The following is a 27,692-nucleotide window of genomic DNA, read 5'->3' on the forward strand; positions in this document are numbered from 1 at the left end:
CAGGATGCATACGTGAATATATTGGCAAATATCTAGAAAGATTGCACAGCAACCTTGGTTCTCCACAAGAAAAGTAGGTTACCTATCAAGAAAGGGGTCAGGCAAGGAGACACAATCTCTCCAATGCTATTTACTGCATGCTTAGAAGAAGTATTCAAGCTCTTAGACTGGGAAGGCTTAGGAGTGAGGATCAACGGTGAATATCTGAACAACCTTCGGTTTGCAGATGACATTGTCCTATTCAGCAACAATGGGGACAAATTACAGCTAATGATTCAGGACGTTAACCGAGAAAGTGTAAGAGTGCGGTTGAAGATTAACATGTAGAAGACAAAGATAATGTTCAATAGCCTGGCAAGGGAACGAGAATTAAGGATCGCCAGTCAGCCTCTAGAGTCTTAAAGGAGTACGTTTATTGAGGTCAATTACTCACAGGGGACCCTATTCGTGAGAAGGAAATTTACAGAAAAATAAAATTGGGTTGGAGTGCATACGGCTGGCATTGTCAAATCCTGACTGGGAGCTTACCACTGTCGTTGAAAAGAAAAGTGTACAATCATTGCATTCTACCGGTGCTAACATATGGGGCCGAAGCTTGGAGGTTAACAAAGAAGCTCGAGAAAAGGTTAAGGACCGCACAAGGAGCGATGGAATGAAAAATGTTAGGCCAAACGTAAAGAGACAGGAAGAGAGCGGTGTGGATCAGAGAGCAAACGGGGATGGCCGATATTCTATAGTTGACATTAAGAGGGAAAATGAAGCTTTGTTCAGGCCATGTAATGCGTAGAATGGATAACCGGTGGACCATCAGATTTACAAAATGGATACCAAGAGAAGGTAAAAGCAGTTGAGGACGGCAGAAAACTAGGTGGGATGATGAAGTTAGGAAATTTGCAGGCGCAAGTGGGAATCACCTAGCGCAAGACAGGGGTAATTCGAGATCGCAGGCAGAGGTCTTTGTCCTGTAGTGGACATAAATATAGGCTGCTAAAGATGATTATGATTATGATCCGCGTCACAATAAGCATAATTGTACATACTATAACGATGTAAAATTATGAATAATCATCATCTCTAACATCGTAATGCCATATGAACATTTCATCTTCGCAGCCTGTGGTGTAAGTTTCGCTTCAAAATGTAGCCACCGTTGTTCATGATTGCCCTTCTACTACCAAACAAGAATGCTTCGAATCACCTAGCGCACCACTGAAATCTTGGCTGCCAATATTTTAAAAAGGATAAGACAGGACTTATTATAGACACGAAATATATGCAGAAGCAAGGTGAGGGTGAGACCAATATGAAAAATAAAATGAAATGCTTAAAGCTTCTTTTTAGTTCACAGTAGTTTTAATTGCGGTGCCTTCAATTTTTTAACTGAATGCTAGAGCAGTGCTATTAATGCCCGAGGTATCTTCTCCTTGTGTGCCGCCATGGAAATTTCCTTGTTGTTGTTTTTATCGTAGGTGTCGTTTCTGTCGTCTCTGTGTCACGGCCTGCACTGACTTCGGTAACTGAAGCCGGCTGATCAGTTGTGAGCTCGTCCTCTGTGACCGCTATGGGGGAATTCTTTTCCAAACAGACCCCTTGAATGCAAACCTGCAAATAGTAGAGAAATAAAGACATTAAAGCCTTCATCTATAACTTAAGTACTTCGCTATTTCCTAAAGACTCGGTGCATACCCCTCCCCCCCCCCCCCCCCCCTAAAAAATCTTGCTGAATATCTACGAGGGCATCATAAGATCTTAGACATGACACGAGGGGTGAACTTTGGGCCGCAAAAACAAGAACATGATTTTAGCCGTATTGAACTCTATTACATATCACTTCATTTTGTGTTCATTTAATTTCCCCCGAAAGACCTAAATAATGAAATACCCAGGTAAGTATATACAATAAAAGCAAGTTTGACTTATCAATGCTGGAAAAAGTTGTTTTATTATGTGCATGCACTTAATGCTAGACATTGCAGCAGTTATTTATTTAATGGTGAAAAGCGTGGATGCGACTATGAAAAAGCCGCAAAATATGTGAAAAACCCTAGCGTAGCGAAAAATTCATATTGAACAGCTGTACGAACAAAAAAAAAAATGGTCCCACACTTTTTCTGGTTCGGTTTGAACATTTCCGTGTGCCTCGTTCACAAACTGCACCTTATGACTGTGAGACTAGCAATTTTTAAGTTGATCTGCAGCGTCGTACTGAACCATCTCAATGAGACCTTTTTGTGTAATCACTGGGCCCATTACAACATTTATTTATGAGTTCACGAGTGTTCCCTTGCATTTTCTGTTCACTCCGTGATTTTTGAGACAGTACACTTCCCTTGATTTTGTAGTTTTAACATGTCGCTTTCAAATAATTATATGATTTGTTAGAATTGTGTTCAAATAATCAGTGAAAACTGTTGATAGTTACATTTTCAAGCTTTTATTCTTTGCAGCTACTGGACAGTATTCAGTTATATCTACAAAGATTCTTAGCTTGTTCGTATACGTTATTAGAGACTCAATTAAGACCCAGTTTATATATATAGAGTTATATATATATATATATATATATATATATATATATATATATATAATTTATGTATATAGAGTTATATAACATAGAGTTAACGCATTCGAACCCACGACCTTTGTTTGGTAGGACAAAACAGGTAATAAGAAATAACAACGGATTCTAAGGAGAATGTCAAGTTATTTATTGAATGTCTCTTGAGCTAGCAGGCCTTCCCCTTCACCCTCTTTGGCGCATGCTGAAATGGCTGTCAATTTTCTTTTTTTGTATTCTTCAAAACTCTAATCAAAGATGAAAAGGAAGACTTAAAGATAACGCTTACTTTATACCCGCCTTTTTTATTATTTTATTCTCTACGCTGTGCTTTACTCACTATCCGTCAACTCGTACCCTGAAAGCATTCGACCAAGACTGAAATAAGCGTTATCAGTGATTTAGTGTATAGCGCTAGTGAAAACACATTCAAGCGCGCTTTCAAGTATTTTAATATTTAATTGGGCTTCATGGCTCATTATTTTGCGCATTGTGATAGGCTTTGATCAAAGTTTCCGTGCCAATCGAGGCCACAGTCTGCTGCGTTTGCTCCATTTGCACTTTTGTCTAAGTGTTAAATGCGACTGCACTCATACTTTAAAGTGATTCAGTTATGGCAAAATATTATCGCTTTACTACCCATGAAATAAAAATTGGAGGACGCTTAAGCTTCGCCTTTAAGACCCGCCGCGGTGGCTCAATCAGCTAAGGCGTTGCGCTGCTGAGCGCGAGATCGTGGTTTCGAATCCCGGCCCCGGCGGCCGCATTTCGATGGAGGTGAAATGCAAAAACGCCCGTGTGCTTGCGTTGTAGTGCACGTTAAAGAACCCCAGGTGGTCAAAATTAATCCGGAGCCCTCCACTACGGCGTGCCTCATAATCAGAACTGGTTTTGGCACGTAAAACCCCAGAAAGAAGTTTCGCCTTTAAGAGCAGAACGCGATAGCGTTATCGGGACCCGCTCGCATCGCAACGTGCGGCTGTATATGTCTGGTAGAAATGCTGGAAAACGGGTTTGTGTTTGCGTTTCCTCGTAGCAGAATTAGGTTTTCTCGTACATTCAAATTAAAATCCGACGCTGAATGTTAAAGTCGTATTCTACCATTTTCCTGACGAATTTCAGTGTGAGAAATTCAATTTTTGTTCACCAAAAGCTTGCACTACGTGGAGGGCCTGCGCGGTCGGGGTGGTTGGGGAATTTCTCCCCCACCCGCATCGCACGCTGGTTGCCGACGCCGGATTTTCTGTGACACGGGGCCCTTAACACTGTCGCATTAAAATATGTCTGAGATGCCCTGCAACGCAGACAACTTCGTTATCGTCCAGGCGTGCACGTCCTAATAGCGTCGTGATCATCTCAACGTCCGTGATGACCGACTTCCACCGCATCACCTACAGACCATCAAACTTGCGGTTACGTTATGCGGACAAGCAAAAAAGTTATATCTGCACAGAAAACGTTTTTGATTTCAAGACAATGTATACATGGAGAGCAAACCGCCTTCTGCTTTGTTTTTCACGTGTTTTATTTGCTGCAGCGCTGTCATCTGCTGCGTGACGCGTTTTGAAATGCTCTCTTCTTAAACGTAGGTTCCCATTTGGAATAAATTTTTGATCGATTGATTGATTGATTAATTGTGCTCACTTTCCGATAGCTAGATGATTCTCGCACTCTTGCTGAACACGCGGCAAGAACAAAATTCTTCCCGCTCCGACCTGGCAGGACAAAAGTCCTTAATTAGCCAGGTCAGGCAGGCGGCAGAGGCCAGTAGGGCCCTGGACTGAGAGGCTCCGACCACCCCTCCTTAATATATTTTCCACTCCATAAAGTTTCTATTAAAGTTTCTTCCCAGCTTACGTGATGATCTCCGCATGGCATGTAGTCCAGTGCGTCTTGCGTTTTGGTAAAAAATAGCTTGTAATTTTTCCGTACGCCATTCTGCCATACATATGTGTAAATTGTGGAAAAATGGCACCTCACTTTACAGGAGCTTTGATTGACCTGCACGAGAAGCATAAAGATAAAAAAAATCATAAGTTAATTGTTTAAAATGTCAGAGGGCGCGAGGTCGTTTATATTGCCGATAGAAGTACGAGATATTGATATGGCAGATATTTTATTCTTACGGTGGCGTATTCATACGTGGAGTTTTCCTTGTCGGTGGGCAAAGCGCTGCAAAATTGCTTAAAGGTCACCGCCATTCCTGGGTATACATGCTTCACCACGCTCCCCTGTGATGACACTTTCCAGCACGCTGATCCCGCACGGCTGAAATCCAGAAATGGCAAAGCAGTGACGAAAATGGATAAAGATGATTATTTTTCTTGTGCGGGGTACTGCAGGAAGACGCCTGCTTGTTTTTTTTTTCTTAATAAATGTTTTTCGTCGTCGTCTTGTTACTTGTAACGGTGCAGTTAGGACAGTGCAACAGCTACCAAAGAATGCATGGTTTATTAGGAGCTGTCCATTATGCTGCGGCAAAAAATGAAGGAGTGTGCGAAACTCAATTTTTGAAACCGGATAGAATAACGAATCGAAAGCAGGCAGAAGCAAATTTATTTATTTATTTATTTATTTATTTATTTATTTATTTATTTATTTATTTATTTATTTATTTATTTATTTATTTATTTATTTATTTATTTATTTATTTATTTATTTATTTATTTATTTATTTACATACTCGGTCTGAAGGCCCGAGGGCATTATACAATAGAGTCCGTCTACAGAACAAATTATTAACAAAACAAACCGGTGACAGCTTTCTTGAAGACAATGTTACACGCTGCTCCCTTCTATGCTTGGTACGTCGCTTACGAACAAAGGCGCATATCCTTTGAATGTGCGGCTACTGTATGGGCATGCGCGTCCGATGCCGGGGAGCTTACAATGAATTTTGATTGTATCTCCGTTTAGAACCATACCTGGCATTACATAACCATAATAATCAGCGCCAAAATCATAAAGGAGACCTGAGTGGTTCTTGGAAACCCCCGAGTGGGCGTATGCAACCTTAGCCCCCCCCCCCCCCCCCCCCAAAAAAAAAAAAAAAAAAAAAAATCCCAGCTACGCGCGTGATGGTAAGCCTAGGATAGTAATGCTAGCATGCTCTCCCGCTATCTGAAGAACTCCTGGAAAGTGAAGAACTGTTAACAGCCATCAACTAAAGAGACTCCTCCGCGTAGATCGGTATTCACGAGTACAACGACTCATGCTCACTCTACATGCAAGGGTGTCAGGAGGGGGGCACGAGCGAAATTCGGTGACGGTGGCTTTTATTAGGACGAACGTGAGTGTTAGAGGACGTGAGTATGTATGCGAGTAGATACCAGTATGAGTGAGAGTGGCAGCCAGTAAGTGTGAATGCAAGTGACTGTGAACATAAGTGAGCGCCGACGAGTATGAGTGCAAATGAATGTGATCGAGTCCTGGGAAAATATTGGAGATTGAGATCCGCTTATTATGCTGACCTACGCTCGTCGGGCAATGTTAAAACATAAATTTTATCTCGTAGCTCTAATGAAACGTGCTCAATCAGGACTTTACTCTGGGCTGTTTGGTACACTGCTCTAATAGATATGTGAACGGCGAAAAGAAATACGACTGCACAAGTAAAGGCGCATATAAGCATGCACACAAAGACGCGATACCGCTTATTTGTTTCTTCCAGAGGCCACTTATATATACTGCAGTCGCCACAAATATGCTAGTGTGACCTTAAGTGATTGGTATTTTTTTCGACAGCAATGAGATTGTATCGTAGTTGCGTGGCTGGCCGCTAGATAGTTGAAACATGACGAAAGAGAAAACGGGGACGAACAAAGCAATCTAAGTGTTTTTGCAAAGGAAGGCTTGCACAGCTGTTTAATGTTCGATGCTATGTTTTTACGATCAAAGGCAAAACCAAAATAAAATTAAAGAAATTGAACTAGGACGTAGCAAAATCAAAGTTAAAACACCGGGATATACATGCAATGCTTTGAACAAGGCACTGACGATAGATACATATACATCAATAAAAGGAAAAACTACAATGCCCAGGATCTTGTGAAAATTTCACAAAGTTATACCAGCTAGTTCAACTAAAAATGCGGTTCTGTTTTCAATGGGACAGTAACAGCATGTTAAGAACAATAAGCATGAGCAGTCAAATGTGAAATAATGATGTCGAAACCCTGCCATGGCGCCTTCGGAAAGGCGAAATTCGAAAAAAATATATAGAACGAAATTTGTAAAAGAGCTTTAAAATGCACGTATATTGGTCAGACTGGGCGCGGCATAAATGGCGCGAGAACATAGATTGTGCGTTAAAATTAATCCTAGGGGCCACTTTCCAGGACCACTGTATACAAGTGACGTGGCCGCACCCCTGAATTTGACGAGACCAAAAATAATGGATCCTGTTTGAGACAAACCAAGATGGAAATAATAGAAGAATTATGGACCATAGGGAAAGTCGCGAATGAGTGCCTGAGTGCGACATCTATTTTATTTTCCGATCAAGAAGTTAATTATTTGTGCAGATTCTTAACTACCCTAAAAATATACATAATTTTCCTATGATGTTTTACTGATGTTTGGAATGTTAAGCGTATACGTAATGGTAATTTTAAAAGTCCTTGCTTAAATAATTTCGGCAGTTTCGAGCATGATGGTGAGGCCACGAAATGCAGAACCCGGGGCCGACGACACCTTCTTAAATGCAGGTATAATAAGGTAAATTTTAGATACATCGGTAGACTGCCGTTATTTAGTAAGTATAGTTATAGGTCAGTCTGCGCATGAAGCCAATGCTTGGGAACTCAGAAAGCATGGCAAAGCAAAATACACGTGTGTCCACCAGTTTGCCTTTCAGCACCAGTCATGAAGATCGACACCCATGGCTATCAATTGCGGATATCAATTGCAGAGAAGCATTACATTGCGTTTGAAACTGAGCAAACATTGAAATTTGAAACCTTAGCCGCTTTGATAGGCCCTTCAAGCGGCTCTACTCTGGGCCATGGCGCATCCAAGCCGCTACCGCGCCATTGAACTGCTCGTTGGGAGACATTTTATAGACTTATTTCTACAAAAGCAGAACTATATAAACCTATAGACTTTTGTCTATAGACATTCTACAGACATTTGTTTACAAAAGTGAGATTTCATTGATCTATAGACAGTCTAGTCAGTCTATAGACTCAGATATTTTGTAGACTAGTCTACAATTAGTGTATGGCCATAAGTCCATAGACTGTCATAGACTAGTCTAAAGAAATGTCTACAAAAGTCTGGTGACTTCATAGACAAATGTCTACACACTTTATATAGACTTTCTGCAAAACTTTTTGTAAGGGCAATGAACTGCTCGTTGGGAGCATTGCCCTCAACCTACAAGTAGATCCATCGCAGGTTCGCCTCTCGAGGGAACCCACGGCCAGGGCAGCCAGCCGAATATATAAAGATCTGCTGCAGCGTCCCGAATACACCCATGATGAAGGAGTCGGAATGACTCCGAAACGTTGGAATAATTTCTGATAAACCTCCTTGTTTGGTGATTGTTTAATTGGATAAATTAAAGTGGTCCTTACGAATACTGATTCCAGTTGAATGGTGTCCTTCTAGTCTATACATTACTGTACAATGTGGGTTGGTGTATATCTATTTCTTCGAGGTCAAAGTTCTTGATTGAGAGAGTTTTCAGAATTGTGGTAGCTCTTCTTATGGTAGAGTAAGAGTTGCGAGCTTATTGCTTATTTCTTTCTTAATGATCGATTTATTGAACTTTAGAAAATAAATTTGATACCATAAATAAAAAGAAACCAGTTCTAGCATTCGGCAAAGGTTGTCATCTAAATGCCAAGAAAACTTATAAAAACTTGTTTTCTCGATGACGAAAGTAACAATTTTTCAGCTGACATGCATCTAGATAAAAGCTTCCGAGAGAAGAACACTTAAGGGCTGGGCTGCTGCAGGTGTTTTCGGTCTTACCTGACTACGTGCCGAATTTGGCTCAAGCTGCATGGCGAGAAACGGTGGAATTCAGGCCCTTTGTTGACGTAGCTCATCATGTATCCGTCACTCCAAGGACAACCTACTGCACCAGGGTGCCCTGGGATGTCCGGGTCTGGGCCATCTCCGTCGTGTTTTGCTCCCAGCCTATGCACACGACGACAGGTGCGAGATTCGGAATAGTCCTATGTTTTTAAAATATTTTCACGGCGACGCGTAGGTCTCAAAACATTTAAAAGCATTTCTTTCAATGCAAACCAAGCAAGACAGAGCATCACAGGAAGATGAGAACGAAGTTATGAACAGTAGAGAGACAGCAATGAGAGGAAAGACGAGCGTCCAGTTTGCTACCCTACAAAGTGGGTAAGGGGAAGGGGGAAATGAAAGAGGAAAAGGGGAAGAGAGTGAACACTGAGCGCATGTGAGAGGACGCACAGGAGCACTTTAAGTCATCACTCAGGCCGGTGCGCTTTAGGTACTACACTAGCGCACGGATCGCTTTTTGTGCCAGAGACCGGTGTGATCATAGTCCTAGTATCTGACTCAGGAGAACGCTCTCGAGTTCAATCTGTTTAAAGTTGTCCGGAGAGAAAGAGGCTTTGGACGTCGAAGCGAGAGCAGATACAGTACTCGAACAAGGAATGTCGCAGGGTGAAACATTTCGCTGCGAAACAATGTATTTGCGAGCCAGAACTTAAAAACACAATCACCGTTGCGCCGCAGAGGAAGAAGGAAAAAATGCACCGAGAAATCATCGAATCATTTCACATCGCATCACGATCAATCGGCACGTGTGTTAACGCAACGCTCGTGGCACTAGGTGACAAGGAATTTTAACTTTGGAAAAAAAAAATGTCACGCGTATACAAACTGAAACACCCTGTGACTGCGTGCATCTTGCTTGCTCTCGCTTTATACGCTTTTTCCGTCGTTCTCATTAAACAGCTGACAGCCTCCGCTTAATGTGTTTCTAGAGCCCATTTCATCGCGTCCTTTTCCATATTATTGTTTGGGAAATAAAAGTTTATTTATTCATTCATTGATTGCTTCGCAGCGCGGCGGTTCACCATTTTACAGAATCAAGTGGCCTATTAAGAGATTTCGCCTCGCTTTATTTAGAGTGCCGCTTTTTATTGTCTTTCACTGGGATAGGAGGAAAACAACTGTATATAAACGCTTTCAAGAAAAAGAGTTGTGTCACCGGCTAAGACCCGTCCATTTGTCGAAACGTTCCATGGCTACAGTGATATTCCTTGTTCGATCACTGTGCACTACTTAGTTTCTTGTAAACTGTAACGAACCTTAACATATTTTATTGCGATAGTAATTATATGGACACTTCAACCAGATTTCTGCCGTCGGCGTCGGCGTCGCCGTCGCCGTGAGGTTCCGTATAGATAAAATCTTCGCCGCGCACCGTATGCCCGAGCGGAAGCGTGCGGGGACGCACGCTATCACGGAGAGCGAACGCATTCAATCTCCCACGCGCAAGCAAGGAAGCGGGAAGCGAGCGCCGGAGGGAGCGGGGGGTCGCGCTTGTCACTCGCCCGCACCGTCTCTTATCTCCACACGGCTCTGACCTTTAAGCGCTGTGCATTCGCCGCTGAGTTTCCGTTGAAGCGATAGACAGCACGTACCTTCGCCAGCTGCGGCGTATATGCGCTTGCTGCCAGCGTTTTGACAGTCGTTGTCTGCAGTCATTCAGTGTGATCTATTCATGTTTGTTTGTGCGCGCTCACACCACAGTTTGTAATAGTCGGGCCACATTTTCCAACGCACGCTACACATGCAATTCTGCCCGGATCGGCAGTGCAGCGCTACAGGTGTGTCCCTTCGCACGCGCTGCCCACGGGAAGCGCTTCTCATCAACACCACCGTTTCACACACGCCTTCTCGTGGACATCGAGTCTCTCTCCATGTCGGTCTACTTACGCCATTGCACACCTGCTTACTTAATCAGCTCATGTTTACTACAATTTATATTGCTACCAAAGCCGCTCACCTTACTTCGTATGACATTGCTGTGTTGCTATCGCATTCATTGCTTCGCCCTTAGGGCGAAACTGTGACATTTTTTGGGTTGTCTTCAAAATCAAAAGCTGGGCAATTAATGTAACGATTTTTTTACGGTTGCTTTCATCCAGTATTTCGGTGGCTTTCTTGAAGAATAACAATGCTCATACCCAGCCAAACTCAGTGTTGGCTTCCAATTTTCTTTGTCGGCTTTATTTACGGGAGTTCATGCAGGAAATTTATTCTTCGTTTGTTTTTCTGAGCGTCCGGCTTCGTAAGACAACTTGCACTCTGTGTGGCGTGAAAATGTTCGCAGTGATTTCATAATGAAGCTGCTCCCGCCCCAGTTAGAGTGTATAATATTTATGGAGACCTTTCCTCTCTCACTGGCAACAAGTTATCGTTTCGTCAACTTTCATTTTCTTTCATTGCTTTCTGCATTTCAGTTCGAACCGCAGCTAATTACCCCCATGCTTTCTTTGGCTTCATGGCCTGCTGGCTTTATATTGACACGTATATATGTTTATCTTTCACCGGTGGCCGCTTTCCACTGGCTAACAAATGTTAAACGTTATCGCTCGGCGCAGGACGCGCCTGTATCGGAAATTTCTAGAACTTATCGATGCTTCTTTCCGTTGCCTGTTTTCACCGACGCTTATGTTATCTGATTGTATGACCGACGCGAATTGTCTAGAACTTTCTGGAAGACCCGCGGGCATCAGGGAATAATCTGGAACCTTCGATGACTCAGGTATAAAAGCCGACGCGTTTCGCCGCTGATCAGATTTCGACGATCGCCGACTGTGTTCGCCGCTATCGTTGTGCTTTGAGTGTAGCTTGCTTTTGTGGGCACAGGTTCCCTCAAGAACCAACCAGTTTTGTCATACAGAGTTTTACGACTGCTTTCTTTACCGTCACTACTACGTGACATCTGGTGGAGGTGCTTTTGTGTCCATGCAGCGGACGCCCCCGAAAAGCCGTGATCCAAGCCCGAACCCCGAAGAGAGTACCAACGTTGTCCCGGAGCATCGAGCTAGCCTCAGGCTACAAAACCAACCCCCGGAGTACGGACTTCTTCCCGAGAAGACCACAGCAATCAAGGTCAAGTCAACGACCCCAATGGCAGCCCGAGCGTCCCCCATCCTGCTGCAACAACCTCGACGTTGCCACCTATTTGCAGCGTGCCGAAGAAAGTCTGACAGCTCGCCCGCCTGCGCATCAAGAACCAGCAGAGAAGCGACAACCGACACTACAATCTTCGACGACGCTACGTCGAGTACCAGCCCGGAGACCGTGTTTGGGTCTGGACTCCGATACACCGACGAGGACTTAGCGAGAAACTCTTACGTCGCTATTTCGGACCATATAAGATCATCCAACGTATTGGCGCACTGGACTATGAGGTCGTGCCAGACGGTATTTCGCAATCACAGCGGCGCCGCGCACGACCTGAAGTCATCCACGTGGTGCGTCTTAAGCCTTTCTACGCCCGCTGACGAACTTAGGTCCTTTGTTGCTTTGTTATTTTTGTCCCTTTCTGTACGCATGGTTTTGTTTTCGCTTTCGTGTTTGTAGCATCGGGACGATGCTTTTTAAAGGGAGGGTATTGACACGTATACATGTTTATCTTTCACCGGCGGCCGCTTTCCACTGGCTAACAAATGTTAAACGTTATCGCTCGGCGCAGGACACGCCTGTATCGGAAGTTTCTAGAACGTTATCGATGCTTCTTTCCGTTGCCTGTTTTCACCGACGCTTATGTTATCTGATTGTATGACCGACGCGAATTGTCTAGAACTTTCTGGAAGACCCGCGGGCATCAGGGATTAATCTGGAACCTTCGATGACTCAGGTATAAAAGCCGACGCGTTTCGCCGCTGATCAGATTTTCGACGATCGCCGACTGTGTTCGCCGCTATCGTTGTGCTTTGAGTGTAGCTTGCTTTTGTGGGCACAGGTTCGCCCAATAAACAACCAGTTTTGTCATACACAGTTTTACGACTGCTTTCTTTACCGTCACTACTACGTGACAATATGGTCGTGATTAACAAAAATTGAGTCCCTTTGATTCCCTTGTTGTTCTTTCGTAGCGAGGGTCTCGAATCTGGCAGCCTTTATGTCACTGGTCGCCTACGAGGGTTTATTAGCCACGTGTCTGTTCTCCTAAGCTAACTTGCTACGCGACGCCACCGGGCAAAAAAAGGATGTTGCACATCCACCCGCCATGACCCCGAGTGGGGCTGGCTAACACTCGCTGGGCTAGATCTAGCAGACATAAATGTCCAAGATAGTGGACGGATTGATGGCCGTCGCTGTAGAACAATTGGTAGTACAACACATGGGAAGATAGTGGGTTCGTCTCCCACCCACAACAAGTTATCTTTTCGTCAACTTCATTATTTTCTGAATTTCAATTTCAAACACAGCTATAATAGCCCCTATGCGCTCCGTGGCTTCATTGCCTTTACCTCCTCCACTGCCACCGAGGCCATTGACATCAGAAAGGCCTAAAAAGGACAAGAGCGCTGGGAAGAACACGGACACCGAAGCCTGGCCTGCGTTGCCAAAACTGCAACCACCAGCAGAATCGCTGCACGCCGATGCAAGTCAACCATCCCGGGCATCTCCTGCCGGTTAATTGAAGAGGATCGGCAAGTGATTATAATGGTGCGATCACTAATGAATACGATTCGCATGCTACTGAACAAGCTGCAGACACCAACAGCTGAAAGCGCATTGCAAATACTGGATGCACTGAGTTCAGTACTTGCAAGTCTCCTATAAGCACCATGGCTCACCCAGTACTTTCTTTTCGCACTGAAGTTAGAAGTGCGACGATTTTTCAATGAAATGCCAGAGGTTTGAAGTCCCGCATCTTGGATTTGCGCCAATTTGTCTTGAGGAATTGGTTCCCTATACTTGTTATTTGTGAACTGAACGTATCAAAGCCCTACAGACTATGTGGTTACGAAGCTTTTGCTTCTTCCACATGCGAGGAACGGAGCAACGTTCTCATTTACATCCGCACGGACTGGAACTATGTTTCGCGTGCTGTTCAGCCTCATGACTACAACCAATACGTTTGCTTCCACGTCAAAACGAACAAAATTGCCTTTACTCTTGGTTGTTACATCACCCCATCAAGGCGGTTTGACCCTGAAAGACTGAAATACATAATAAAGGAAACTGATGGCCCCTGGGTCATCACTGGGGACTTCAATGCACACCACTTGCTTTGGGGAGGCACCAAGATAACTCCAGGGGAAGGAATGTTGCGTCGCTTGCCTCTGATTATGACCTCTGCATCATGAATGATGGTAGCCCGACATATCTAAGGGGTCCTACGTATAGCAGCAGCCTGGACTTGACTTTGGTGCCACGGAACTTCACATCACATGTTACATGGTTTTGCGACATCGAGACTCATGGGAGGGATCACATTCCCACCTACTTAACGATTAGTGGACTCACTCAGTCTTTCTCTCGTGGTATCTTGAAGAGCACTGACTGCACTATGTTTACGTCGCTTATGGAAGAAGCATGCGGGGGAGATTTCGCCGGCGACATCGACGACACCATCGCAGAAGCGCTTAAAGTTTCCAAGTGTTCATCATCGGGGTCATCAAGCCGAGCGGATTTCGACATTGAACTTGAAAGACTTCGTGCGATTCGACGGCGTGCAGAACGACGATGCAGACGCACTAAATCAATTTATGATCTGAAAGACGCACGCCGCATTCAGAAGAAAATTCATCGTCGCATAGATAAACTAGAGAGTGAGCGATGGAAGACATTCTGTGAGTCACTGGACCCTCGCAAGCCGCTTTCACATATCTGGAGGACAGTACGTGGTCTTCGTTCATCCCCACACCAACGACACCCATTTGCAGCTTTGGCCCTCCATCTTGGACAAACACAGCTTGGTGTGGCGGAGGAATTCTGTGCAAGAGTCACTGGCGAGCCTGTCAACACCAGCGTTGATGTAATTGACCTCCCAGTGGCTAAGGTACCGGAAATGGACGTGTCCTTCACCATGAAAGAACTTGAAGCTGCCCTGGCAGTCTCTAAACGATCATCCTCTTCAGGCCCCGACAGCGTCACCTATTCTGACCTGGGACACCTTGGACATGAGACAAGAAGAACGCTTCTGAACAGATTTAACAACTCATGGCATAGAGGTACTGTTCCCCGGCAATGAAAGTTAAGTCGGCTGGTACCATTACTAAAGCCGGGAAAATCTCCGTTGGACTTGGCGGCATATCGCCCTATTGCTCTTGCCAGCTGCATCGGCAAGGTTATGGAAAGGATGGTCCTTGCACGTCTAGAATGCTATCTCGAGCGTTACAATATCTACCCCGCTTCCATGGCAGGCTTTCCTCGGGGTCGTTCTGCCATTGATAGCGTCATTGAACTCACAACGTTTGTGCAGCAGGAGAAAAGCCGTAAGCGCATATCAGTTGCGCTCTTTCTCGACGTGAAAGGCGCGTTTGACAACGTTGAACATGATTCCATCGTCACCTCCCTGGAGACTATTGGAATCGGCGGCCGCATGCTTCGTTGCTTATCCGGCTACATAACTCACCGGTCGTTTTTTTTTTTTTTTTTTTTTTTGTGCAAGCAGAAAATGGCCCCAGAGCTGAACATTACACGTACTGCGGCGTGCCTCAGGTATTGCGTCCGACGTTGTTCAATGTGACACTCATTAGACTAGCTGACGTTTTACCAAAGACAATCTGCCTCTCGATATAGGCAGATGACATCTGCTTTTAGACTTCTGCAGTTACTCGGCTTCAGGTGCGCGTGCGTTTGCAACGGGCAGCAACCTTGACATCAGCATATCTTCAAGCACAAGGCTTGACTGTATCAACCGAGAAATGTGCGTTGGTTGCATTCACACGAAAACGTATGACAACATACCCAGTTTCTATTAATGGACACACTATTGCCTACGGAAAGACCCATCGATTTTTAGGTGTAATAATCGACCGCAATCTTTCCTGGAGCATTCATTGCACGTACCTGAAGAAAAAAATTGTCGTCGATTGCCCAGGTACTGAGATTCATGTGCGGGAAAACATGGGGCACATCTGTACGCTCCATGCTTCAGTTGTACAGAGCTCTATTTCTAGGATACCTACGCTACTGCCTTCCAGTGTTGTCCAATACGTGCAAGTCAAATGTTCGCTCGTTGGAGAGCTTACAGGGCCATGCATTGCGCACTTGTGTAGGACTTCCTCGCTGCGCGTCAACACCTGCAACAATCGTCCTCGCCAAAGATCATCCGATCCAAACATACGTTGCAGTGGATTGTCTCAGGGCGCATATCCGTCATTTTTTCCGCGTCCGCGATTATCACTTGGCGTTTTGCATTCGCAGAGACCTCGTTCCACGTTTTCTCAAGTTATCGTCACCAATCCAGATTGTCTTCCATCAGGACACACCCCAGCAGCAAGGCCTTCATTCCCCTTGTGGCACCCGCAACAGCCTCAGGTGCGCCTAAGTATTCCGGGAGTAAAGAAGAAGGCCAATCACCCAAGAATAGCTCTGCAACAGATGACGCTGCTATTAATGAATGAGACCTACGGGGACCGAATACACATCTATTCCGATGGTTCGGTCTCATCTACCAGCTCTTCAGGTGCCTTTGTCATTCTGGCTACGAAAACCGCACTGAAGTTCAAACTGTCACACGTGACAACATCAACGGCGGCAGAGCTTGCTGCCCTGCGTGCTGCTGTACAATACCTCCTGCAAGAGACACCTCAGAAATTGGTCATCTTTTGTGATTCTAAGGCAGCACTTCAGAGTCTGCATTTTGCCATTTATCACAGGATTCATGAGCAGTTGGCATATGAGATAAGAGAATACCACCATCAAGCTATCGCTAAAGGGCATGAAATTATATTTCAGTGGCTACCAGGACATACCAGCATTGCTGGTAATGACCTCGCCGACGAAGCTGCCCGGTCTGCTCATCTGGAAGGCCGACCACTCCCAATCCCCTTATCCAGAACCGACGCTGCTGGAAAACTTCATATCGTGGCTAATGCTATGACACACAAATATTGGTGTTCTCTTAATCTCCCGGAAGTGTCATCTTCACAAAATTGACCCATCCTTGAACCTACAAGTGCGATCAAACAATTCCCGCTCTGAGGTGACAATATTCTGCCGCTTCTGGCTCGGGGTGGCATTTACAAAGGCCTACTCATTCCGCATTGGAATGGGGGGTACACCCAATGTGCGACTCTTGTGGAACCAGAGGAACAATTGAACATGTCTTATGTCTCTGTCCCTAGTTCGACGTCGAGCATGAAGCTCTCCAGACAGCATTGAACCGGCTGGACTCTCGACCATTTTCGGAAATGATCCTTGGACCATGGCCGTATGCGTCGATGGCACAGAAAGCCACGAGAGCATTGCTGCACTACCTGAAGTCGACAGGTCTTGGCGACCGTCTGTAGACTTCATGCGAAGTTTCAAATGTGCGCGAAACTGTACTCTCTCTATTTCCTTTCTCTCTCTCTTCATCCTTATACCCCTTCCCCCAATGCAGGGTACCAAACCGGACGTGCATCTGGTTAACCTCTCTGCCTTTCCTATCTCCCATTTCTCTCTCTCTCCATTGCCTGTAGGCTTTATATATATATATATATATATCCTACAGGCAATGGAGAGAGAGAGAAATAGAAAATAGGAAAGGCAGAGAGGTTTATAGGAGAGGCAGATATATATATATATATATATATATATATATATATATATATATATATCATATTATAAGAAGCCAGCAAACAATGACACCAAGGACAACATAGGGGAAATTACTTGTACTTCTTAATTGAATTAAAGAAATTATAAATTAATGGAAATGAATACGGATGACTATGGCATATGGGGATTCCACATAAAAACCCATATGTACCCACATATAGTATGGTATTATTGGATATAAGACTAATGACTCACAATATATATATATATATATGTATATATATATCAGTGAAGTAAAGAGTAACCGGAGCTGGCACAGGAGTAGTTCAAAAAATAGAAGCACGTAGGAAAAACATAACAAGACTTTACTGACGTTTCGGCCGGGGTCCGGCCTTCATCAAGAGTCTTCATCAAGACTCTTGATGAAGGCCGGACCCCGGCCGAAACGTCAGTAAAGTCTTGTTATGTTTTTCCTACGTGCTTCTATTTTTTGAACTATATATATACATACATATATATATATATATATATATATATATATATATATATACTGTGAGTCATTAGTCTTATATCCAATAATACCATACGATATGTGGGTACATACTAGAGAACTGCACGGGCCGATTTTTTCAGCCCGGGCACGGCCCGGGCCCGTTTTTACGTTGGGCGGCCCGCCCGAGCCCGATCAAAACTTTTATGGCGAGACCCGGGCCCGGAAATAATCTACGTTACCCGCCCGGCCCGGCCCGCCACCCTTTACCTTAGGCCCGAGCCCGGCCCGAGCCCGACTCAAAACCGGCCCGAACCCGGCCCGAGACCGAAAAATAATGTTTTTCAGAGTTTAGACGCCCGAGAATAACTCGCTGCACGTTACATGCACACCACCAGAAAGCCCGAGCCTGGCCCGGGCCCGCGTCAAAAAACCCGAGCCCGGCCCGGGCCCGGGTCAAAAAGCACATGCCGTGCCCGAGCCCGGCCCGAGCCCGTGAAAAAACTGTTCTACCCGGCCCGGCCCGGCCAACGGGCCGGGCCGGGCTCGGGCTTTCGGGTAAGCCCGAGCCTATGCAGTGCTCTAGTACATACGGGTTTTTATATGGAACACCCACATGCCATAGCTTCTCGCTGCTTTCGCAGTATAAGTACAGCTAAAAGGCAAGTGACGATGCGAAAGGTCGATCTTACAGATGAGCAATTTCGTGGGCAAAAGTGTGCGTTCCACTGAATTGTCCCGGCTCGTCTTCTCCGAGTGCTACGAAGTGGCTTGTGCAGACACCAGAAACATATCCAATTCCTGGAAAGAGCAGAATCGTTGCAAATGTGCATGCCACTCAATTTGTTAAACTGATACAATGATTGTTTTGGTAGCGCGTGCCTTAACAAACAACTCAGACAGCTCATTGTAAATCTATCCTGTGCTAGAGGGGAAAATTTTCTCCGTCTCGGCCTTTATTGATATCTGTACGTCATGATGTTATGGCGCGATGCCGCGTTTTTTTTTTCAGTTTTTTTCTTTTTCTTAAGGATTTTGCTGCGTCCACACTAAGAAACCTGACGCTGGTGATTAAGATAAAGAAGACGAAGTAGGGATGTTACATAGTTCAATGAATAATTTATATTAGTGCATAGCGTGGGGGGACAGACGGGGAGGGGCAATATATTGAACATATCATTACAGGCGTCATTTTGGAGAAGAGCATTATTCTGTATGTTGTCATAGCTTGACAAAATTACTGTTTTATGTGAACGTAGTTATTTGTCACAATGAGGAAGTCATCCAGCCTGTGCGGCTATAATGTCATAAGTGCAGATTTTAAAATACAAAGCAGATTTACGCCAAAAAAAAATAACTTTATGTGTGTGCATGCTTGTGCGTCCCTGCGCGCCCTGCTTTCGCCAACAGATAGTGAAGTCCCTGGCATTCAGTCTACATAAAAAGGCGCTTTTACTAGTGTTGCACGGCATGCAGTGTGATAAAATCTTACCTACCTAAACCGGCGTCAGTCATTCTGCCTTGATAGAAGGTAAACACGTTGAGCCTGCGTGAATTGAGACACTTATTTGTTAACTGCAATTAAGAATATGCCATGGGCCTGCAGGACAGACTGTAGAAAAGAAAAGTACCCTGTCATGAGATAGACACAATCTGGATTGCCATACTCGCTCTTATGTTTTACGGCGTGCTGTTTAAACATCATTATTGTTAGGTCGTCAAACAGGTAACCGTCCTCCGGAGACATAATGTAGTCTTCCTTCTGCTGACGCATGAAAAATGAGAACAGTTTCAGCGCGAGTAATTTGACTACTACAGCACGCGGAGTACATCGTGGAAGACTCACCTGACTTCTTTCCAGGCCTGAAAGTAGAAGCTTCACCCTTGGATTTGACGTGGCTTTATACCTTAAGTTTGCCTAAATATAAACAATGCGAAAAAATAAGTGTGGTGGGCAAAATTATTACTTACTTGACTGGTAGGTAGTTAATTATAGGTATTCCGGGCGCCCGTTTTAATGGCGTTGGCGACAAGTGTAACTTTGTCGCAAAGCACTGAGCTACGATAATTCTTGCAACTGCCGTGCTTCAGACAGCACCGCCCTGATGGGACTCAGCGTGCGATAGAAGCTAACCCTTAAAGCGAAAAGTTATGAAGGGCTACAAGGGTAGTGTTGCCTTTATCGAAACGCTTGCTTCACGATGAATGTTTCCTTGTTCGTAAATCGTTATTCATTTGGAATCTCACTTTTCCTGTGAAACCTCTTTTTTTCTGTGGAAAACAAGGGGAATGCGGGAGATGGCGATTCAAGGCGATGAGTAACACGAGAACAAGGCTAGGGTAGGAGCCAACGTTTCGACACTTGTCGAAACGTTGGCTCCTGCCCTCACCTTGTTCTCCTGTTACTCATCGCTCTTTCTTCTGTGGATTTCTCCCGTCAAGAAACACGTATTCATGTTCGTCCATACTTCTACGTAGTTAAGATACTGTTCCCCTGCAGTATTTTAACGCGATAGCGCTAAGGCCCCCGTGTCGCAGAAAATCCGGCGTCGGCGTGGATGTCGGGGTCCGTGGCGGAGAAAATCATCCCGAACCACACCAACCGCGCAGGCCCTCCGCGTGGCGCAAGGTGTTAGTGGTGTTAGTGTAGGAGAAAATCATTCCGAACCACCGCGACCGTGCAGGCCCTCCGCGTGGTGCAAAATGTTAGTGAACAAAAATTGAATTTCTCACAGTGACATCCGTCAGAAAAATGAAAGTACACTTAACCGTAACCTACCGACATGGTGGCGTCGGGCTGCTATTTGAATGTACGAGAAAACATAATTCTGTTACGAGGAAACTCAAGCACAAACCCCTTTTGCCACCGTTTCTACCCAAGGAGGTTGAAAAAAAGAAAAAACTAGCCTTCCCTGGCTATCGGTCCAGATATTTATGTAATCATGTTCATGTGAAGAAATAAAGCACTTGCACTTGCAAAAAAAAAAAAAAAAAACTCCTTGTTTCTACCATACCAACAGCGGCGCACTCGGGTATGCTACTTGCGAAAATGCTATCCAGATATGCGCTCGCATACTCGGCAGGTCAAATTGGGGCTTGGTCTGCCTAGTGCGTTTTGAACACGCGCGCGCGTCGGGGCAATAGCAAACAATTAATAAAATAATAAAAAAGGTTGCTAGGGCCTTAAAATTTAAATATTAGACGACTTATATTGCCCCTCGAAAAACGTCGTCTCAGCAATGTATTTCTTTTTAATAGTAAAGCCGACTTTAAGGGGATCGGTGTAAGCTTGGTCTCTGTAAGCTGGCTTTCCGACGTGCGGTGTTGTAGTGAAACCGACTCAAAGAAAAATGCGATGCGAACGGGTCCTGATAACGCTATCGCGTTCCACTCTTAAAGGCGAAGCTTAAGCGTGTTCCAATTTCTTGCATATTTTTGTCAGTATTTTGAGAGCTGTTCTTGGGCACTCTCAGAAATAAATGAAATGAAAGTAAATTTTTGTATTTCAGATATACATTCGTAAAGCAGAATTTAGTGCAGTAACCTACCCATGCTGGTGGTCTTTTTTTTTTTTCACCTTTTATTTTTAAGATACGTACTCAGCACATACAGGAATGCATTGCCTCAGTAAATGCTGTCATTTTAAGAGTCAATCCTGTGACGTCATCGTGCGCAGATTTGTTTCGGAAAATGTCGCAAATAAGTGCAGAAAAAGCGGGCACGCTGCAGCGCACTTTTATGATGGCTTTGTGCGACCGTGTTACCAAGATGTTTTCTCTGATTATTTTTTGAACTCAGTGAATTTTGCTCGGCGGCCCACTTGCTCTGCAGTAAACGAAAAAGAGCAACAAAGTCGGGCACACGACAAAGACTTTCCTTTCACAACTCGCCAGCGGTCAATGCTGAAAGCGCAGCTACGCAAGAACTTCGCTCCTAATTTGAGGGAAAACATGGGGAAGGCGGGAGATGAAAATTCAAGACGATGAGTGAAACGAGAACAAATAATTATGTGAAAGGAGGAGCCAATGTTTCGACAAGTGGACTTGTTCTTTCAAGGCCTTGAGCAAGACAAGTCCACTTGTAGAAACTTTGGCTCCTGCTTCCATCTTGTTCTCGTTTTGGGCTTAATTTGAGTACGACATTGTGGGCTAAGATGTAACATCAGTATTGAAGTACTGCAGTCTATGAACGCTCTTTTTTTTTCTTAAGCACAATGCTGATGTGCCGTATACAGAGGCTCTCACTTTAGACGGTCATATTTTCAAAAAAGAATGCAGGCTGTTTAAGACAAAGTTTGAAAAGCAGCGTTTTCCCAGGTCGGGAGGAAAGCTTTTCGGAATTTAACCCTTCCCTGTGTTTGACAAAGTCAAGCACTGCAATGACGTAGAAATTCTTCTCTTTGTACGGTGTCTTGTATTTTGAAAGTATCTTGAAACTGACGAAATACTTTTCTCGGTATCTTGTACTCTGCATGTGTACTCTTGGAATTTGGGTGATTCGTACTTTATGTAGTAAATATTTTGCCTAGTATTATTATTTTATACTAAATAGTTTTTCTTTTTTCGAGTATCCCGTTCATGTCTGCCTTTGCCTGTGCGCAGATACACTAGACCGAGCAGTTGTGATGGATGTCTTCGGCTTTGCGATAAGAGTTTCTCTGAAAGCTGCGTGAGATCAGACATGTGGCTCTTGATCCCTTTTTAGTGTTGCCCATATTGCTGATTAGGCTGTGAGTATTATTCCGCATAACCGCACTTGCCGATTGTAGCTAGCTGTCCGTTCATGCGGTGCGTGATTGCTGAGCACAGGTTTGCTGTGTTCAGCAAACATTTCTATCCCTTTTCCCTTTGGCCGGCACATGGTAGCCAACTTTAAAGGAAAGATTCAACAGCCCCAGAACGACGTCAGGAAAGGCAACCCAAGCTCTAATGTCTTGGCGTACAATGTCTACTGAGCGCATCACTGAATGTGATTCTGCTGGTGTAATAAAAGACAGAGGAGAGTCTATCTGCGCGTCTGTTCTTAGAATCTTTATTAGGGGTATTCGAAGTTTCCAATACGAATCGAATATCACACATGAACTATTCGTATTTGTATTCGCAAAAGAAGTATTCGCTAGTTTTCAAGAATCGAAACTAACAAAATACTTCCAAATAACCGACTGTTAAAGTATGTTCTCCACCTGTTGAACAAATCGTCGTAATTTATCAAAAGTGAAACAACTACAAAAATGTTTTAAGCAATGCAGAAAAATATTGGTAATGCAAGCTTTGTTTGTGGTTTTGCGGTGAGAGCCTACATGATAACCTCTTATTTTTGCTTGTCTGTCATTTAGTGCTGTTGTTACTCTAGTCACTGATGTAGCAGTTTTATGTTGTATGCTACAAGCAGTGATGATTTCGTGATGTTTTCCTTCCAACAGCCCATTTGAAATGTGTCTGCGGCACAAAAGTTCTTGATCAATGTTTTCTTTTCTTTTTTGAAGGGGGGGGGGGGGGGTGCAACCTCGGTCTTTTTTCTACCAGCCATCTGTTTAGTGTTCTTCGAAAGCGAGCAATAGAGCAACCATTCATTCTTGGAAATAATTTAATTCTGGGGTTTTATGTGCCGAAACCACGATTTCATTATGAGGCACGCCGTAGTGGGGGACTCCTGAATAATTTTGACCACCTGGGGTTCTTTAACGTGCACCTAAATCTAAGTGCACGGGTGTTTTCGCATTTCGCCCCCATCGAAATGCGGCCGGGATTCGAACATGTGACCTCGTGCTTGTAGCAGCGGATCACCATAGGCGCTAAGCCACCGTGGCGGGTCATTCTTGGAAAACACTTTGGCAACTAAGCTCTAAAGATGTGGAGAGGCTGTTTATGCTGTTGTTTTACTCATAATTAGTTATAGCGTGTGTAAAACTGATCCCTTGTCTCTGACAGTTAGCTGTCTTTTTCGCACTAGTCGGTTCACGGGTAATATTCCTGCTGTACAATTATGCTTCTCTGTTTTACTATTCAATATTTTATTCGACATTCTATACGTAATATCCGTATTCGAAAAAGCTGACATTCGCCTACCTCTACTCTTTATATATTCAGTGGACAACACACGCGTTCATCAGGACGGGGAGTAATCTTCCCGAGGTATTAATGCGCACTTTGCACCACGTTACGTAAGAATAATCGGATACTCTCACACTCCTCTTCATTGTGAACAATTGATCCGAAGCGGCCCCAGAATTTAAATCATGTGTTTGCTTTCTTTTAATCTTAGGCGAATGCACGCTTTATTTCGACCATGGTGGTCAATGACAGATGCCCTCTGGCGAACGTCTCTCTTTTCACTTCCCTTTTATATCTTTTTTTTTCTCTCCAAATGGACACCGGCTCTTCGCGTATGTGTCCCATCCATGTAAAGTATCATAAGAAGCCGAAAAACAGACACCAAGGACAACATAGGGGAAATTACTTGTGCTTACTAAATGAAGTAAAGAAATGATAAATTAAGGGAAATGAAAATGGATGAAAAAACTGTCCGCAGGTCGGGAACGATCCCACGTCTTCGCATTACGCGTGTGATGCTCTCACCATTAAGCTACCGCGGAGCCGTTTTCCCATCCACTTTCTGGGGTATTTACTTGTTTTACAACTCGAACCAACCCTGGGAGTGTTAGGTGTTACACTATATATATATATATATATATATATATATATATATATATATATATATATTATGTAACACCTCCAAACGCGGCCTTTCTCGGCATGCCGATATGAGCAGATAAAGCAAAATGCCCAGTTGACATAGAAAAATGAAACTCCACTTGACGCCACATACCGCTTGATTTACATTTCATACATGCGCAATGATTGTGTCAGAGCACAACACACGCAATAGGCAAACTAAAATAAGCAAACACTTACAGCGTTCATAAGAATGCACAAATACCGCAGTTCTAGCTCCGTACGACTGAAGTATCTGTGATGCTTCTTGTCTGAAACTATGAATATTTCCACAGTGACGACGGCCGGAACCATGCCTGCATATAATGATGACCGTTCACTGGGGACATCTGGATCTGTAATGCGAAATAGTCTTGTTACGTGCAGACATCGAGCTGAAGCGCCTACAGCACACAAAATAGTTATCATGGGCAGCAGTAAGTGTGAATCCACTCGCCTAATAATTAAAACTGCGCAAGATGACCATTGGAAATTGCTGCACATTTTATGGCGGTGTTCGTCTCTTCGGAGCTTATTTTTGTGATCTGTCTGGTTTACTTTGTTTGTTGGTGACGAGGAGGTCCGCGTGAACTGTAATACGGTGTGCTTAAGGTGTACTTTAGATTGGCTCGGAGGAGAAAACAAAGACCATTGTTGATTAGTAGTGCCTGTGTGTCCACCGTGTGTTTATTTTCCTCCTGCTTCGTTGCACTCAACTCCCTTCAATCTGGTAATATGCTCAGCCCAGTTGCGCAGTTTCACATTTATTTCCACAAATTCCTCAGATATCGTTTGCAAAAGATTGCTATGCAGGGACATGCGTGAAAATGAAAGCTGAGGAAGGGCGTAATTCTATCAAAATCAAGGTAACCAAATAAATTTCAATTGAAATGATATGCGGATTCACAGACCAAGCTTAACAATAAGATTTTCTTCAGTGCATCAAGTGAAAGTTCTTCGTAGGACACCTATCGTAAAAGGGCGTTACAAATGAGACTCACCTTCGCGTCTGTAAGAGAGAGTTTTATCCAACATTTCCTTTTGCTCAATTTCGTGGATCTCATGAGGCACCACGCCATCTTCAGATCTCCCCGAGATCGGCGTTGGCTGAATCCTGTGTTTGGGTCCTACTAGTCCTTCCTTCAATGTGTAGGAAAACCGAAATAAAATAATAAATAAAGAATTCACAATTTCTGGGGTTTTGACGTGCCAGAACTCCCAGCTGATGATGACGCGCGTCCGACAGTGGGGGACTCCGGATGAGTTCTGACCCCTGTTAGTTTTTTTTTTTAACCTGCAAATAAATCGAAGTACAGGAACCTTCTCGCATTTCGCCCCTCTGTAAATCCGGTCGTCGTGGACGGGTTCGAACCAGCTACCTCAAGCTCAGTCAGCGTAACGTCATATATGGCCACTTAGCTAACACGACGGGTAGAATTAAGCCGAAGCCGCAGGATATTATTTTAAGCCTACACTGATAGTGTTCTGTGCGCATCGCGAGCTTGCGTCCACACTTTCTTTCAAGAGGGAAGCGACCCTTCCTCTCTCTTTTATGGCTTTCTGTTTTCACTGACCCCCCGCGGACTCCGAGCTGTGTTCCTGGAAGCGACCCAGCGACGGCGCTCCGATGTGTCGGTTGGTGTTTCGACCGGGCCTGGGGGACGGCAAAGGGGATGAAAATCGCGGTTCGAAAAACGCTGGGGCGGCCAGAATCGCCGCCGCCACCAGCCCTAGAGAGAGGACCACATTTTTATGGGCTCAAAAACTGAACGTTTTGTGTGTTTTAACTAGCTTTTTTTTACCTTCTCAGTGTAACTACAGTTAGTTTTAAATGTTCAACTGCATTCGACCCGTCATCTAGCTGGATAGCGGACGCTTTGATCCCGTCAAGTGCTACCCGCGAGGCCAGAATAGATAGAATAAACCCTATAGCGGACAGTATAGGCAATCAGTGTATTACAGGCTAAAACAAGTTAACTAGCACGTACACGCATTGTCTGCTCGTAATAAAGGGAACCAATTAGCAGGCTTTGCTTCTTTAAATGTAAATTCAGCTACTCACTTTATTTTAGCACTGATTCATTCTTTAGCAGAAGGAGTAGTATGAAAGATCCCTTTTTTTTTCATTTCGAATTTTTTTCCCAGTGGCAGAAGAGGTCTGAAGCATGCATGTTAAGATATGCTGCGGCAGGCATTTTTTCCACTTACCATGCGGACACCATTTTCAGTTGTGGTCAACATGACAGCGGCAATTTTTTCTTCGTCTTCGTAAAGATGTTTCTCAATATCTTCCCCGTTGTACTGAAATCAGGCATGAGCTTGCTTGAGAGAATGCATAAACAGAAGGTTTTCGGTGTTATCAGAAATAAACAATCCAACCTGGTAACGACGGAAAGCTGAGCGACTTCTTAAGGATTCATGGTTTCAGAGGTTAGAGTAAACACATGCAGAAGAGGACATTTCGTTCACCCCTTTCAATCATCTGGTTTCTTTGTTGTTACATCGAACTTTTCAGTTATAACCCTGACACCGATGTAGTTTATCATAGCGGTAACTTCTAGTTACAAGTTCATATCCCAAAAGCTTATATTGAGTGTTTATACTTTCAGGACTGCTTGAAGAATGACACGTGTTTTACTGGACAGTGAAGAAGATCTTATGGTACTTAACCCTGCGATGCCTACAGCCGTTCCACATCGACGAAAAAAATAGAACAGCATTTTCACATTCATTTCTGACCATGAGGAGTGCTTATGCACAAAATATAATCAAATATTATTTGAGTATAAGTCTAGGGGTGTGCCTAATCTTTGAAACTTTCGAATAACGAATCGAATATTGTCTTATTGGATTCGAATACCGAATCGAATAGGACAACATTCGATTCGTATATGTTAATATCTTTTTCAATACATTACAAATATTTGAGAACGTCCACTGCACCCTATTAAACAAAATTTGAACAAAAGTACGGTAAATTTTCATCCCCGCGGGCATAGTATAGACATAAAACATGAGCACTTGCATAGTAGAGCAGGCTAGGTTGCTTAGGTACCCGTACTTTAAAGGTTATACAACGATCATTCGTACTCCCTGAAGAGTGCCATGCATGCGAAGAAACTACTTGTTTGCTCCTAATGCTCTATTTGCGCTTTTACTAAACAGCGCTTCATAACGTACTATGTAATGACAGAAACTTGCTAACTTTAGC

At 44.1% G+C, this 27,692-nt stretch overlaps 1 protein-coding gene across 2 annotated transcripts in view; it reads right to left on the bottom strand.

The window, feature by feature from the left end:
• Nucleotides 1–1,322: 1,322 nt before the first annotated feature.
• Nucleotides 1,323–27,692, bottom strand: part of LOC119464293 (venom metalloproteinase antarease-like TtrivMP_A) — a 32,383-nt gene continuing 6,013 nt past the window's right edge. The window contains exons 4-14 of one of the 2 annotated variants that reach the window (XM_037725200.2): nt 26,690–26,782; nt 25,483–25,621; nt 24,683–24,837; nt 19,615–19,686; nt 19,400–19,530; nt 19,265–19,314; nt 18,461–18,569; nt 8,531–8,698; nt 4,684–4,825; nt 4,415–4,558; nt 1,323–1,602 (exon numbers count right to left, since the gene is read on the bottom strand). In XM_037725200.2, coding sequence (XP_037581128.1) covers nt 1,402–1,602; nt 4,415–4,558; nt 4,684–4,825; nt 8,531–8,698; nt 18,461–18,569; nt 19,265–19,314; nt 19,400–19,530; nt 19,615–19,686; nt 24,683–24,837; nt 25,483–25,621; nt 26,690–26,782 — 1,404 coding nt within the window. In that variant the 3' untranslated portion in view covers nt 1,323–1,401. The remainder of the gene's footprint in view (nt 1,603–4,414; nt 4,559–4,683; nt 4,826–8,530; nt 8,699–18,460; nt 18,570–19,264; nt 19,315–19,399; nt 19,531–19,614; nt 19,687–24,682; nt 24,838–25,482; nt 25,622–26,689; nt 26,783–27,692) is intronic. The other variant, XM_049655756.1, reaches the window with a different exon arrangement.

Source organism: Dermacentor silvarum, chromosome 9, assembly GCF_013339745.2.
Source record: "Dermacentor silvarum isolate Dsil-2018 chromosome 9, BIME_Dsil_1.4, whole genome shotgun sequence".
Taxonomy (NCBI): Eukaryota; Metazoa; Arthropoda; class Arachnida; order Ixodida; family Ixodidae; genus Dermacentor; species Dermacentor silvarum.